General features: G+C 35.5%; 1 protein-coding gene across 4 annotated transcripts in view; it reads left to right on the forward strand.

Annotated features, from left to right (window-relative positions):
* Nucleotides 1-13448, forward strand: part of MGAT5 (alpha-1,6-mannosylglycoprotein 6-beta-N-acetylglucosaminyltransferase) — a 115526-nt gene that overhangs the window by 45922 nt on the left and 56156 nt on the right. For all 4 annotated transcript variants that reach the window (XM_085228765.1, XM_085228768.1, XM_085228766.1 and 1 more), the window contains 3 exons: nt 1999-2166; nt 11321-11397; nt 12289-12378. In XM_085228765.1, coding sequence (XP_085084891.1) covers nt 1999-2166; nt 11321-11397; nt 12289-12378 — 335 coding nt within the window. The remainder of the gene's footprint in view (nt 1-1998; nt 2167-11320; nt 11398-12288; nt 12379-13448) is intronic.

Consider the following 13448-nt stretch of genomic DNA (forward strand, 5'->3'; position numbering starts at 1 on the left):
GAATCTCTGCTTTGGCCATCTCTTTCTCAAATTGGCCTCCAACTGCTTTTTTGTTCTGACAAGAAGTGCCTTATATCGATGTTTTGGTACTACTATGAAAAGTTTACAATGTTAGCTGTTTTTCTCTTGATTCTTAGAGTATGCCTTTGTGTACTATGTTTCTTCCTCATTTTTTTCTGAATATTCCATTCTACCTTTGTTCCTGGATTTTCTTCCTCTATTCCACGTTTTTATTGGTGTTAAATCCCTGTTCCACTCTTTCCTTCTGCAGACTTACCACTAAGGGTCTTCTGCATTCCCGCTGTGAAACATCACACTTTCATAAATGCTTCTTTTATCCTTCATTGTATTGCACTGTGCCAATATTTAAAATTATATCAAGACAGTCCATATTATTAGCACATAAGATTCCAGTCTTCAGCAGACTAAAGAAAACACAATTACAAAATAAATAAATAAATTAAAAATATATATATATCTTTATGGCTTCATTGAATAAATAGGACTTCTTTATATTAGGAGAAAATAATCATAAGCTTTCCAAGTGTAATGACCTTCCCTTATTTAATCTCACATTTGCATAAGATTTGAGCTGCTCCTAAGAAAAAGTACAAAGAATGGCAAAACTACAACTGTGTTGGGACAGATTAATCTCTTCAAATGTATGGAGGAATTTTCTGTTACAGATCAGAAAGTTATCTGATTCTAAAGTTGTGGAAAGCAGAAGGGGTATTATACATAATATATATGAAATTATGTGGGAAAATAATGTAAATGCATCATACCAAATTCCTTAATCCTGAAACAAGGGTAAGTGAACAAAGAACAATACTTTCATCTTCTTTGGCTTATTGCCACTTGAATTATAAATTTTTGACATGATAGTGGTCTGTTTTTTTTCTCTTGCCTGCAATTCTTCTAGCTTACCCAAGTGTTTGTGTTACCTTGAGAAAACTGAAGAGAAAAAAATAGAAAAGAAAAAAAAAATCACGAAACACTTTTTGGGTTGTTATACAATAGGCAAACTCCAAATACCCTTTGTTGGTTTCCTTGCAAATGGAAATGCTACATCTGATCCAACAGATAAGTAGACACAGTCACGGACTGAAGAAATAAGTGATTTTATGGTTGTTTGGGTACATTTCAACAGTGTAAAACCTGGTTGTGGTGAAAGAGAGGCAGGAGGCTTCTGTACTGATTCAAAGCTTTCCCTTCTTTTGGAAGTGGAAATTTATTTTCCAAGTGACTGAGAATCTGACAGAATGTTGGATTCTGTTCCTCTAAGAGCTCTTTATTATGGATTTAGGTCTTGTTATTGAAATAGTTGGGTAATACAGCAAAGACTTCCAGGTCCAGTATCTCAGTCAAATCTAATTCTGGCTTTGCTTTTAAATGAAAGTACTTTGTCCTTCATTTCTCTTTTTTCTTTTCTACTTGATGCTTAATTTGAAATGTCCAGCTGACTGTTGTAGATTGGATGGGCAGTTTTGCAAAAACTGAATGATTTGGGATGTGTTTTTGCAGTAGAGTCAAGTTCTTTTGTTTTTCTTAGGACATTCCAGTTAGAGAGGGTATGGTATGTCTCTGGGTAAAGTGAAGGTGTGTTTGTCTATATAGAGCTCCAGAATAACACCTGAAGGCAGATGATGGATGATTATAAGTAAAATGCAGACATTCATTGCTGTTTAAGTAACTTATTATTACTTGAACTATCACAAAACGTGTTTTTTTTTCTTTTTTCCTATTTTTTATCCCACTTACATTCATACTTCTCCTTGAATGTAGGATACATCTGTGAGTTGTACTTTGCTTTATAAAGTCCATAGGAAGACCAGTTACACATCATGGAAAGCTTGTATCTAAGGCCAAGCAAAATAGGGAGCAATAGTGCACTGATAAAGTGTGTGTGTGTATATTCCAGTCTCATTCTCATATCTATTTTTGATTCTGTCTGATAGCGTGCATTCATTATTAAGCAATCTAACTTTTCATTTGTAGATTTGAAGAAAACACTTGCAGTCTTGTTGGATAATATCTTGCAGCGTATTGGGAAACTGGAGTCCAAAGTGGAAAATCTTGTACTTAATGGAACAGGAGCAAACTCTACCAACAATACTACCACTTCAGCTCCCAGCTTAGGAGCAGTCGAAAAGCTTAATGTAGCAGGTGGGTATAGCAGTATTTTTGGACTGCTAAATCTATATTTTCTCTATGCTGTGTTTTTTCAGTTGCAGATATTTGAAATGTCTTACAAAGCAAAATTCAAAAGTCTAAGCCAAATCAATTACACTCAATAGCACTGATCTTTTACAAGCTCAGAGAAGACTTTCTGTGATAACTTGCAGAAAATAATATTCTCTGCCAGACAGGGATAGTCTACTTTATTAATAGTAAATATTTCATAGGTTAAAGTGATTGTACATTAGAAGTCAGGCCAACATAAGTCTTGCCTGCGCTTGGCTTTGCTAGCAAAATAAATACTAATCTTGAGAGACTGTGTTCAGATATAGTAAAATGGAGTAGATGTAAGCTTTGGTAGGGAAGTGCCATTGTCAGGACGTCAGGGAGAGTGATTGAGAAATGATGACATGATTAAAGCATGCCAGCAGACCTAAGTGTTCACTTCTCTATCCTATTCTGTTCATATTAGGATATTCAACACCCATTGTGTCTCAGTGAGAGAGGTCTTCTGTGTCTCATTTGCCAAATAATGTGGAAGTGTGCTCATAGGAATTTAGCAAGCCCTTTGCATTCATTTTATACTACTGTTTACCTTGCAGTAACTATTTTTTCCTAAGTCTTTTGTCTTCGTTAGGCTGAAGACAGATTAGAAACTAAAGAAATACAACACTTGGAGAGTGCTGTCAGAGTAAACCATGTTACTAGCACAAGGAATACACCACTATTTTTTAATCATCGTTGGAATGTGAGCTAGTATAATACTGCTATAGTTTCAGGATTATAAATAAATATCCAAGGTCATTTTTCATTTTACCTTTTATAGTTTGACAACAGAGAGATTTGATGCTGTTATTTCAGTGAATGATATATATTCTTATATATCTTATATATATATAGATATATAGATGTAGAAGAAGTAAACTCTTGTTGTTGCTTCCTGATGTGTAAGCAAAGAACCATGATTTTTGTCTGACCAGAAAACACATTTAGTCAGTACTTAAGACAGATGAATTTGATTGTTTTTGGAGTTGACAAGTATCACTGTTTTGATACTCACAAGCAAATTTTAAGAAGCTTGGTAGAAGTTCTCAGACTTCTGTATGTATGTCGTTTTTTGTTGCCTGGGGCTTGATCTGCGGCAAAGAGCACTATTTGCCTTGTTAGAGTTTTAGGTTTTGACTTTTGATGCCCTAAATTTGAAATATCTGAACCACCTGTAGTAAATAGCAAGAACAGAAAAACCTTTAAGGGACAGTTACTTAAGTTTTGATTATATATTGTTCTGGTGCCTGTTTGGATGATGTCAGTGTTCAGGTATCTCCAGGATGGGTAGCACTGATGGGCTAATCCCTGTGTATTGCTAGTTCAAGTGCTTATATTTGTCCATTTGAAGCAAAAAGTGGAGGCGTTTCCAAATGGAAATGAAAATTTTGTTTCTACTTCTGTCTTCATAGTAGTTTCCTGACAGTAACAAACTCTAGAAGTTACATAGTTACTGCATGGAACTCAAAAAATAAACTTAGTAAATAAATGTTGCAATTGCTGATCTTAAGTATTGCTAACACATTCATTAATTTAGAAAATTAAAAAAAAAAAAAAAAAGGACTTTTTATTTGCAAGCTAGGAGGAACAGAAAAATGATTAGTGGACATTTCTCCTTCCAAAGCCTGTCTGCAAGTGGGATCTTTTTTTTAGGTACATGCCTGTAATTCAGAAAACAGTTGTAAGAACAGTTTTTAAATGCTGGGTTGGAGGAGCATGAGAAAATGGAAGTATTCTAGTTTAGTTTCTGAGTCCAGTAACTGGAATTAGTCTGGCTTTTTTTTTTTTTTAATTGATTTTATCTGAGTGTGATAAACATGATAAGTATGTAGTTATGACTCAGATTTCTGGATTGCAAAATTCCATATATTAAGGAAGATTAAGGGCACTGCCAATTGGACCACATTGGAATTCCATTTTTTTTTTTAATTTTTCACAATATCTATATAGATAAGCAGAACGGCAGTACAAAAATAGAACTCCATTCATCATATTAAAATGTATGTTTGTCTTCTTCCTGTTTTTAGCCTAGATGCAAGTTTGTGTTTGAGTATGTGAGTAGTCCACACAATACTGAAGAGGATGTGTTTTCAGAAATAGTTGCCAGTTGCAGTTGCTGAAAAAGTAGCTGAAAAGTCATCTTGTTTAAAAATGCTGCAATGTTTCTCAAAGAGCTGAGATCAGAGGATATTTAATTTTGCCCATACACATGTTGACTATAAGATATCTGTTGGTCCAGGAAAGTTCTTATGTGTAACTGAGAAACTTGCAGGGTTGCTTCTAATGTACTACATGTAAGCTGAAGTTACCACGTTCTCTTGATATTGAATCTGTCATCTTCTTTCTAGTGAAAAGAAGAAAAACAAAACTTACAAATTTTCTATGTTCTTTTCTAATGTTTTTAATATTCTTTTGTAGATATACATATCCAGACATTGAGTGGTCACAGCAGGTGCCTGAACAGGTCTGCTGTGTGTTTGTTAGTGTGCAGCAGGTGCCTATGACAGGGTTAATAAGGACACACTCATCCCTTACAGCCTCAAATGTGAAGAAACAGATGGAAAAGGTCATCTGAATCATATAAATGAGGAGAGACCTAATAAATAATCTTTCTACTTTTTGTAGCTACTTCTAGAACAACTGGAACTACTGTATGAGGTTATTTGAAGGGCAACTGAAGATCATCTTAAGCTTCTTCTATAGGTTTTCTTGATAAGTAAATAATAGCACCAGTATGAAAATGATGAAGTAGGCAAATTTGTTTAGGAAGAGATAAAACATCCAGTATATGGGCAACAAAGATTCAATATAAAATATAATAAACCAATGTTCAACAAGCAGAATGCAGACTAACTGTGTATCTAATGTTAGATAATATGAGCCACAGAATCCAAAGGTCCAGATGGTTGTTGAACTGGGAGGGTTTACAACTTGGTGTATTATGCAAAAAATAATAAATTACATCATAAAATTACCATCATCTCATAAAGGATTGAGCAATGCTTTCTGTGAAGGAGCCTGTCAGTGAAGGAAAAAGAAGGCAGTTTTGAACATTTATCTATCTTTACTTTAGGTTTAGTAATACAACCAGAACCTGAATTAAATCTGCCTAGCAGTACCCATTGTGGCTCTTGATCTCTTGTAACAGCAGCCCAACAGAAATGTTTGTGGCTTCCTAAAACAGTTTTGATCAATCCTTTAGCCTATGCTTTGACCACGGGAGCCTAAATTTATGTGATAGATATTACTTGGCACAGAGCCCATGAGTTTTAGTGTGGCAATCTCATTATCATGCTTAAACCCAAGATAGACTGCTATTTGGACATTCCTTAACATAAGTAAAATGTATGCTTTGAACAGTATTTATAACTGTGCTTTGGGGCAGATGTACAAACATCTTAGGAATATCACTGAGTGTTTAAAATCTAGGGGCTGTGTGGAATTAGCTATTCATCACTTTCTAAAAGTCTCCTTATCACTTGTGCTCTCTATTTGGCAAGGCATAGAGAAATGTAGTTGCTGTGTTCTATTGTTTTTTGGTGTGTTTTTTGTTGTTGTTGTTGTTGTTTTGTTTTGTTTTTTAATTGTTTTACCTCTGGCTGTCAAGTGTGCTGTAGAATTGAAATCTGCAGCAGAAGATATCACTTCATAGTGATGTGTGAAGTTCTTGGCATGTTAAATGATCTGAAGAAAATCCATCTGGATTATCATATCATGATAAGAAGGTGGTAACGGTGGGAGGAAATGTTGAGGATTTAGCAAGGACTGTAGCTTGGCTCCCTCTGAAGTAGGTAAATTCAAACTTATGTTTGATTCATTCTTCAGTTCTCTAAATTTAGAGACCAGAATCTCTCTCTTCCCCTTTGGATTTTCAGACAACTTATATTGTTCACTTACATGTAGAATGTACTGACTATTCACATCTGTTTTTTGTTTAGGATTAGTGTTTGTAGTGTGTTGCTACATCTGGTTTCTTCCTCTTAATTTTGTAGAATCTTTCGTTGAGAAGTCAGGGCTGATGATTGGACTAGATGATCTTAGTGGACTCTTTCAACCTGAGTGATACTATGATTCTAGGAGCAAACTAGTTTCTTTTTTCTTTTGGTTTGAGTGAGAGGAGAATCGAGCAGGAGCTCTTTCTGTCTCAAATATTTTTAATCCTAATCCCAAAGGAGTTGAGCATGGGATCTCTACTTGAGGATGATGTGAGCTGATGGACTGCATGGATGATGTTAAGAAGCAAAGCTGTATAGCAGCTTGAACAGCTTGTGTAGGAGTTTGTATTCCTTTTTTTCCCCCCTTCTTAGGTCCTTGTGTAAAATTATAAGCATGCTTTCCTTGTTCTTCTTCCTTCCTCAGAAATGTCAAGCAACCTTGTTGATTTGACCCTGACAATTTTCAACTGCTTTTTCAGAACCTCAGATTTATGGAAGAGTAAAATGTTAACAGAGATGTTTACAAGACATCAGCCAGTCACTGACAGATGCAATGAAATCTTTTTTCTTTCTATCTCCTCTGCTTTCATTTGTCCAAGTTTTTTTTAAAAAGCTTTAGAGAGATTTGGTAGCCATCTTCTCTGGTTTTGTGACAAATAATATTTTCTTGTTTACATAAGCAGATACCAATATAAACATAGGTGCATAGCAGATAAGAGTTTTTCTCCAGTTTAAACAGAAAGCCTTGAGACACTGCCAATAATAACAAGCTAGGTAAATCTTAAATGACTGTTTTTAAGACGATAAAATAGAAATGGGTAAATGTGAAATCGTGGCACTTTGAAGCAGAGCTTCTCCACAACACAGCTTCTGTTGCAGCTGAATGGTTGGATCCATGTGACAGGTAGAAGATCAACTTCTTTTAGGCAATTTGGTTTTTAACACTAGGGCTTTTCTATGATAAACTATTGTTTAGCTTCATGGCTTTGTAGGATAGAATTCCACTAAGCATATTTCATCACACAAGACAACCTCCCTGCACAGAAATACTCAACGAATCTCTCCTATTTTCTTCATGGGATTTTTTTCTGATAAGCAGCATATGTGAGCTTTGTGTGATGTAGGTTTTGTTTTTTAGCTGTGAACCCTTGCTGTGTACTTCAGATAGCTGAGACTAATTTAATTTTATTTAAACTGTTACAATTCCTCATTCTTTAGAGTGCTGGTAAACAATAATGGTATTAATAACGAATATGCATGCTACAAAACATTTTTTAAAATAAAGATGTTGACTTAAAGTAAGAGTGAAGGTACTCTAGACCATTGTCCTTGCTGTACTTCTGTGCATGTTCAGTAAAAGAAAAAATGTTTTTTGTAATTGTCACTATCTTAGATAGTATAAGCACTGAAAGCTGTGCCAGTCTGGTTGTTTACAAAGTGTTCTTTTGCATTGAAAAATATGACTTAGGAAGATCTTAAGTGTGCCTTTGATCCCATAAAAATAGCAAATAAAGGTTAATGTCAAATTCCCCCCTACTTCCTCTTTGAACATAGGTGGTTCTTGGAGAGCTGTTGCACTACTCAAAAAAGAATATTTTCTCTGTATCTATTCATAGTTTCCAGAGCATTTCTAGCTTATGCATGAACATGTTCTGATATATAGGCTGTTGAATTCTCTTTAACAACTCAAGTGACTTTAAAGATGTTAAGACTAATTTGACTGCAGACTTCAGTATTTGTCATCTAAGAGATGATGGCATGGATGCCTGTCAGATATCTGGCACCTTTGTGAACATGTAGCAAGGCAGACTGACAACTCAGTTTCAGCAATGCTGAAAACAGGCATTTTTATTTAATGTTACTATGGCGAAAAGAATGTTTGTCTTTGTGTTTCCATGCACTTTATCCTGCGTGCTTTGGGGTGACATGCTGAAGGCTTCTGGGTGGGAAGGAAGAATCAGATAACTTCATGATCAGTTGATTTATTTCTATGGCTCTTTCCAGTGAACTTTGTTTTGCACAGGAGAGGTTTGTTTAACTGTCTGCAACTCTACCTTATCCCATAGTTCTGTGCTTGCAGAGAAAAACTTAATAAAAAGCCCAAGTATTGCTTGTTGTTTTGAATTTCCAAAGCTGTCCTCTTAAAAGCACCACAGAAGGCTTTTCTTCAGTTAAAACAGCAGGTACAATATTATCCATGATGCTGCACTGAGAACCAAACCAGTCCTCACAAAACATCATGGTGTACCAGATGTAATAGGATGTGGGCTGCACTGATTCTTATAGCCAAGATTACAGCTTTCTTCAGGTAATGCTTTGCTTAGACTCATATTTATTGTGCTTTATCCATTGTATTCTTTTTCCACACAACATATAATAGCAAGCAGCTTTTCCCACTTTTCTGTCAGTTTGCTTCCTGCAAATCCAACAGCGTGGAGCTAAGGAGAATTGTGTGTTTTCAAGCCTCACCATTACAGCACAGTATAATGACTGTGCAGAGGACCACACATGACTATTTTCCACTGCAGTGCTAAGCTGTATTAGTAATGCTGAAAGGGGCTGTTAGTGGTCCCCTGGGCTGCATTTTGATTAACCACTTGACTGCTACTTGAAATCTCCTAACATTGCATCGATTTCAGTAGTGTTAATGGAACACAGCAGCACAGCTGGTGTGAGGATGGACTAGCAGTAGGAAAGTTAATTTTCTCTAAATCATACCAATGCTTTTGCTACTGAAGATTCTAAAATGTTAGTGGGAAGCATTTTGTGCTCTGCATTTAAAATTATTGTAACCTTTCGTTGATTTCTTTGAATACATTGATAGTTCTTTCAGCTCACACTGCAAATTCACTCTCTTACCAGCTGGAGAGGAAAATGTGAATTAAATTCAGAATGTCTTAATTAGAGGAGAAGGGGAAGGGAGATCTTGCACAAACAAAAAAATCTTTAACTGCAGTGTTGCTTCTAACCTTAAATGCCAGATTTCTGGACAGACATAGAAGCAAAAAAGAAAATTCTGTGAATTGAAGTAAGAATAGTACATGTATTGATTGATCAAAAGCATAAAAAAGAAAGATGATTACTCTATCCTTTTGATACTAAGGAGAATTCTGCTTTTGTGAAAACTCCTGATAGGAATGCTTTGAGTTGAGATATTATCTGTGCTAGAGATAATCATGGGGGTTTTTTTAATACGCTTTTTTTTTTTTTTTTTTTTTTTTTTTTGCTCTAGTCCAAGAATGAGGGTTTTTGCCTCATATTCCTAAGTGTATTCCACAAGCTTCTGTGTCATGTTAAATTCTTTAGATGCTTATATTCTCTGAAGAATGAAGAGTTGGTCCTTAGAAGGCAAGATAGGCTGCTGGTATCACAGTCTGCAAGTTCAGTAGTATTGTGGCTTTTTTGTTTTAATAGAAGTTTTTAAAAATTTGTGACACATAAAATACCTACCAAGCAATAATCACTACTGAATAACTATTCTTTTGAGTCTTTGTTTCAATTAATGGTAACTATTATTAAGCTTGCTATTTTTATGAATTATTTCCAGTCTTTCTAGCTGTATGACAGAGAAAAAACAGCACAATTATTCTTATGCCTCTCATAAAATTCTTTCTTTGAAGGCTGTGCATATAGCATAGGGACAAAACATGTATGTAGCACGTACTGATCTTTTTTTTTTTTTTTTTTACTGTTCTGTTAGTGAGTGATTAGGAAGCAAACAAAATCATTTTCCTATTGCAGATTGTTCTTTGAGCCAAAGTTTTCTCTTGGGGGCTATAAAGCTTCAGTTAAACAAACAAAAGTTCATGACATTGTGATTAGTTGTGAGAGCAGTGAAGATCTGTACCTGTAAAGTGGTGTTCAAATATTGCAACGTCAGAGGCGTGTGACTTTACCCAATCTCTCTTTACTCATGCACAGCAACAAAGGAGAAGTACCTTTTCTGGTGCAAGGTCAGGTGGCTTAGCTTAGATCTGCCAAGTCAGTCATGTGAATGTGCCAGACTTTGCACTGAAATAGCTCATAATTGTTCACAAGTTCAGTTTCACCTGCTGTGCACTAGCAATCTCTGATGCAGAGCTGTTAATTTTTAAAGAGTCACAGACATTTGTGAGGGGAACACATGGCTGCTGTCTGAACATCAGGATGGATTTGCAGCGATATATTGAGTGTCTCAGGACCTCACTTAATAGGGCACTGCATTAAAAAGCATCTGTGAGCTCTTAGATTTATAATATGCTCACGTTCATGTTTTCAATTTGTCAATGCATTGACTTTCAGTGTACTAATGTGTTAGGTGGATGCTTAATAATTCTCTGTCAATAAGAATGAAGTTGGGTTCGAAGCACCTAAGTGTCTGTAGAATGGAAATTAATGTCATGACTCAAAGCTTAAGAGAAAGAATTGTCTTATCTAGTATTGTTCTGTACTGATTTGACAGTTTTTGTGTTTCTAGCTGTTGGCTTGAAGTTCCAAGCTTTAGCTGGAAAGAGGCCTCGTAATTTGCATTTTAATTGCTATAAATCCTAATTAAGGATAAAAATCTAAGTCATTTCTTAAATACTGTTTTCCATCAAAAATAGCATTTATGTCAGACTTAATGGTGTGGTTGTTTCCAGCGTGGAAAAACTATTACTTCTATCTAGATTTGGAAGATCAAGGTGTGTAGATAAGCATCCCCAGGGTTCCATTTTCTTCGTGCTCTCTTTGTAATCTATTTGAAACTATGCATTGCTGGTACCTGTTTGAGATGCTCCCAAGTTTCCATGGAATACATAAGATACACTCACATCTGGTTCCAGTCAAAGGAGAAAGCTCTAACAGTAGCGAGGATGGTGGAAGCCTGGGAACAAAGCAGAAGTAAGCTTATTTGGCAGTGTGGGCACACTGAGCTAGACATGCTGGGAAATACTGCCTACCCCTACACTTATGATATCTTAAAAGGATGTTTCCTCTGTTTCTAACTGTAGTTCAAATCAGATGATGTAGTAATGTAGTAAGGATGGGAAAAGGAGCTGTCTTCTGAGCTTTAATGTTATAACAAATGCTACATAGTAGGATTCTTCAGCCATGTCTGGATGTAGATTCTTAAAAGGAGGAATTCATTAGGCTATCTGTTAGAACTGTGAAATGAAATTCAGTCATGGTTTGTTTCTCTTTAGATCTCATAAATGGAGCCCAAGAACAGTGTGAATTGCCTCCTATGGATGGTTTTCCTCACTGTGAAGGGAAAATAAAGGTAACTATGAGCTGTTTTTAATTTGTTACATTTATTTTGTTAAAAACACAATATCTGTTGCAAGAAGTCACTACTCAGTGGTGTAAAAGAAGAAAAGTTGAGTAAAAAAGATGATGTTGAGGAGACACGTCACTCAAAACTTAAAGGAAAATTGCTGGATGTTCACATATAATTATCAAGTATTACAATTTTTTTTACTGAAGATGTAAACAACTGGAAAAGTCCATGCAGAGTTTTGTTACCTTTTTTTTCTGTAAATAAAACTCTTTGGCTCATTTTTTGTGTTGTTTTTTTTGTTTGTTTTGTTTTTTTGTGGGGATTTTTCAGTTTTTTATTTTTTTAAAGATAGATCTCTAATTGTTGATTCTCTGGCCTGTGTTTTGGTCCATTTTCACATACTGGCTGCAAAGTGGCTATGTCATACATCATTCAGCTGCTAAAATAAGACTGTAAATGAATCATTTGCTTCTTCAGAAATGTCAGATTCTTGCCAGAATCAGGCAGATTCCAATCTTTGTAATTCAAACAGCCTGTTACATTCCAGAGCAGCTGCAATAGGGGCAATAGAAGTCAACTCCAGCCACACCCACATGTGTGAATCCTTGAATATATTTTCTTTTTGATATTTGCTTTTGTTTGCGTGGTTATCACTTTGTATAAACTGTACTCAAGTTTGGTATGTAATTACTTCCCCAGTGTAGTTGAATGCTGACACGCAGCGTGCTGCAAAATATTCCCAAACTTCCTTTTGGTTATTTGTCATTTTTGTTTGTTTGGATATAGTGACTCACAGCTTTCCTCTGTTATTTTTGACTTCAGTGTGAAATAGTGTAATTTAGAGTTATTATGTGGTGCTTAAACCTAACAGACTGTATCTTTGTTTTGTTTCAGTGGATGAAAGATATGTGGCGATCGGATCCCTGTTATGCAAGTTATGGTGTAGATGGGTCCACGTGCTCCTTTTTTATTTACCTCAGTGAGGTCAGTAATTTTTTTGTCCATCTAAGGGGAACATTATGGTGCCTCCATAGTTTTTGGAAACTATTTGCTAGCAATTTCTCAAAACAAATCATGATTTTCTTCAGAAAACAATTAGAACAGAGTTATTAAGAAAACTGTTGCTATTTTTCTTAGATCTTCCAGGTGTTTCTAGCCTGGAGAATCTTAATGTTTATAACTGAATTGGTGTAAACAGCCACTGTTCAGTGAGTTTTCACTAGATATCCTGTGTAACTGAAGAAAGAAGCTTTATCATAGATCTTCACATCTGAGTACTTTTTCTGTTATTTTCTGTGTAGCTCCTGAGGTAGCAGTAAACAGGAATATTAGGGGAAATGTTTGGAATGTGCAATTTGGAAAGTGGAACAAATTGGAAGCTATTAACAGGAAATAATAACCCCCCAAAGTCATTATTTTTGAGTGAATTTGCAGATAATGTCAGTTAAAGTTTTTGGTGTCTGTCCTAGTTTTGTACACAGCTGAGTAGGGGGCTTGCCCTTATGCTGTGTTGGTTTGCTTGTTCCTCAAGAGTTTCCTGTTTCCTGAATAATATTTGTTCTCCAAGGTGAAATTTTATTGAGTTTTTCTGTGGGCTCAGTTAGTAGCTTGTGGTGTACGTGCCAGAAATAATCAGGTGTATTTGATCAGTTGACCCTTTTCTTCTTATTAATAAAATATTGCTAACTTACAGCAACTGATCTGGGTAGTAGTATAGATACATGGTGAAATTCTACCTGTAGAAAAGTTGGAGAGCTAATGTGATTGTAGAATTGTGAAATTGCTTTAATTGTGTAGATACTGCAAAATTGGGGGGAATAGGTTGAGTTCTTAAATTCTGTTTTTTCTGAGTTTAAAACAGTAAGTCTTTTATATAAGTAACTCAGTTGTAGTGAAAGCAGATTTTGTTTTGTTCAGCTACCATTCAATGGTAGCTGAACTTCTTGAAGCATTTGCTTGAAGCAGTAGTTATATGCGTATCTAAACACCTATCCAAAGGAATAAAAAATGCTGCCTTTAACTGCAAATTTGACTCACTCCAATGCTAGCACTTA

The sequence above is a fragment of the Meleagris gallopavo genome, chromosome 7, assembly GCF_905368555.1.
Source record: "Meleagris gallopavo chromosome 7, MGAL_WU_HG_1.1, whole genome shotgun sequence".
Taxonomy (NCBI): domain Eukaryota; kingdom Metazoa; phylum Chordata; class Aves; order Galliformes; family Phasianidae; genus Meleagris; species Meleagris gallopavo.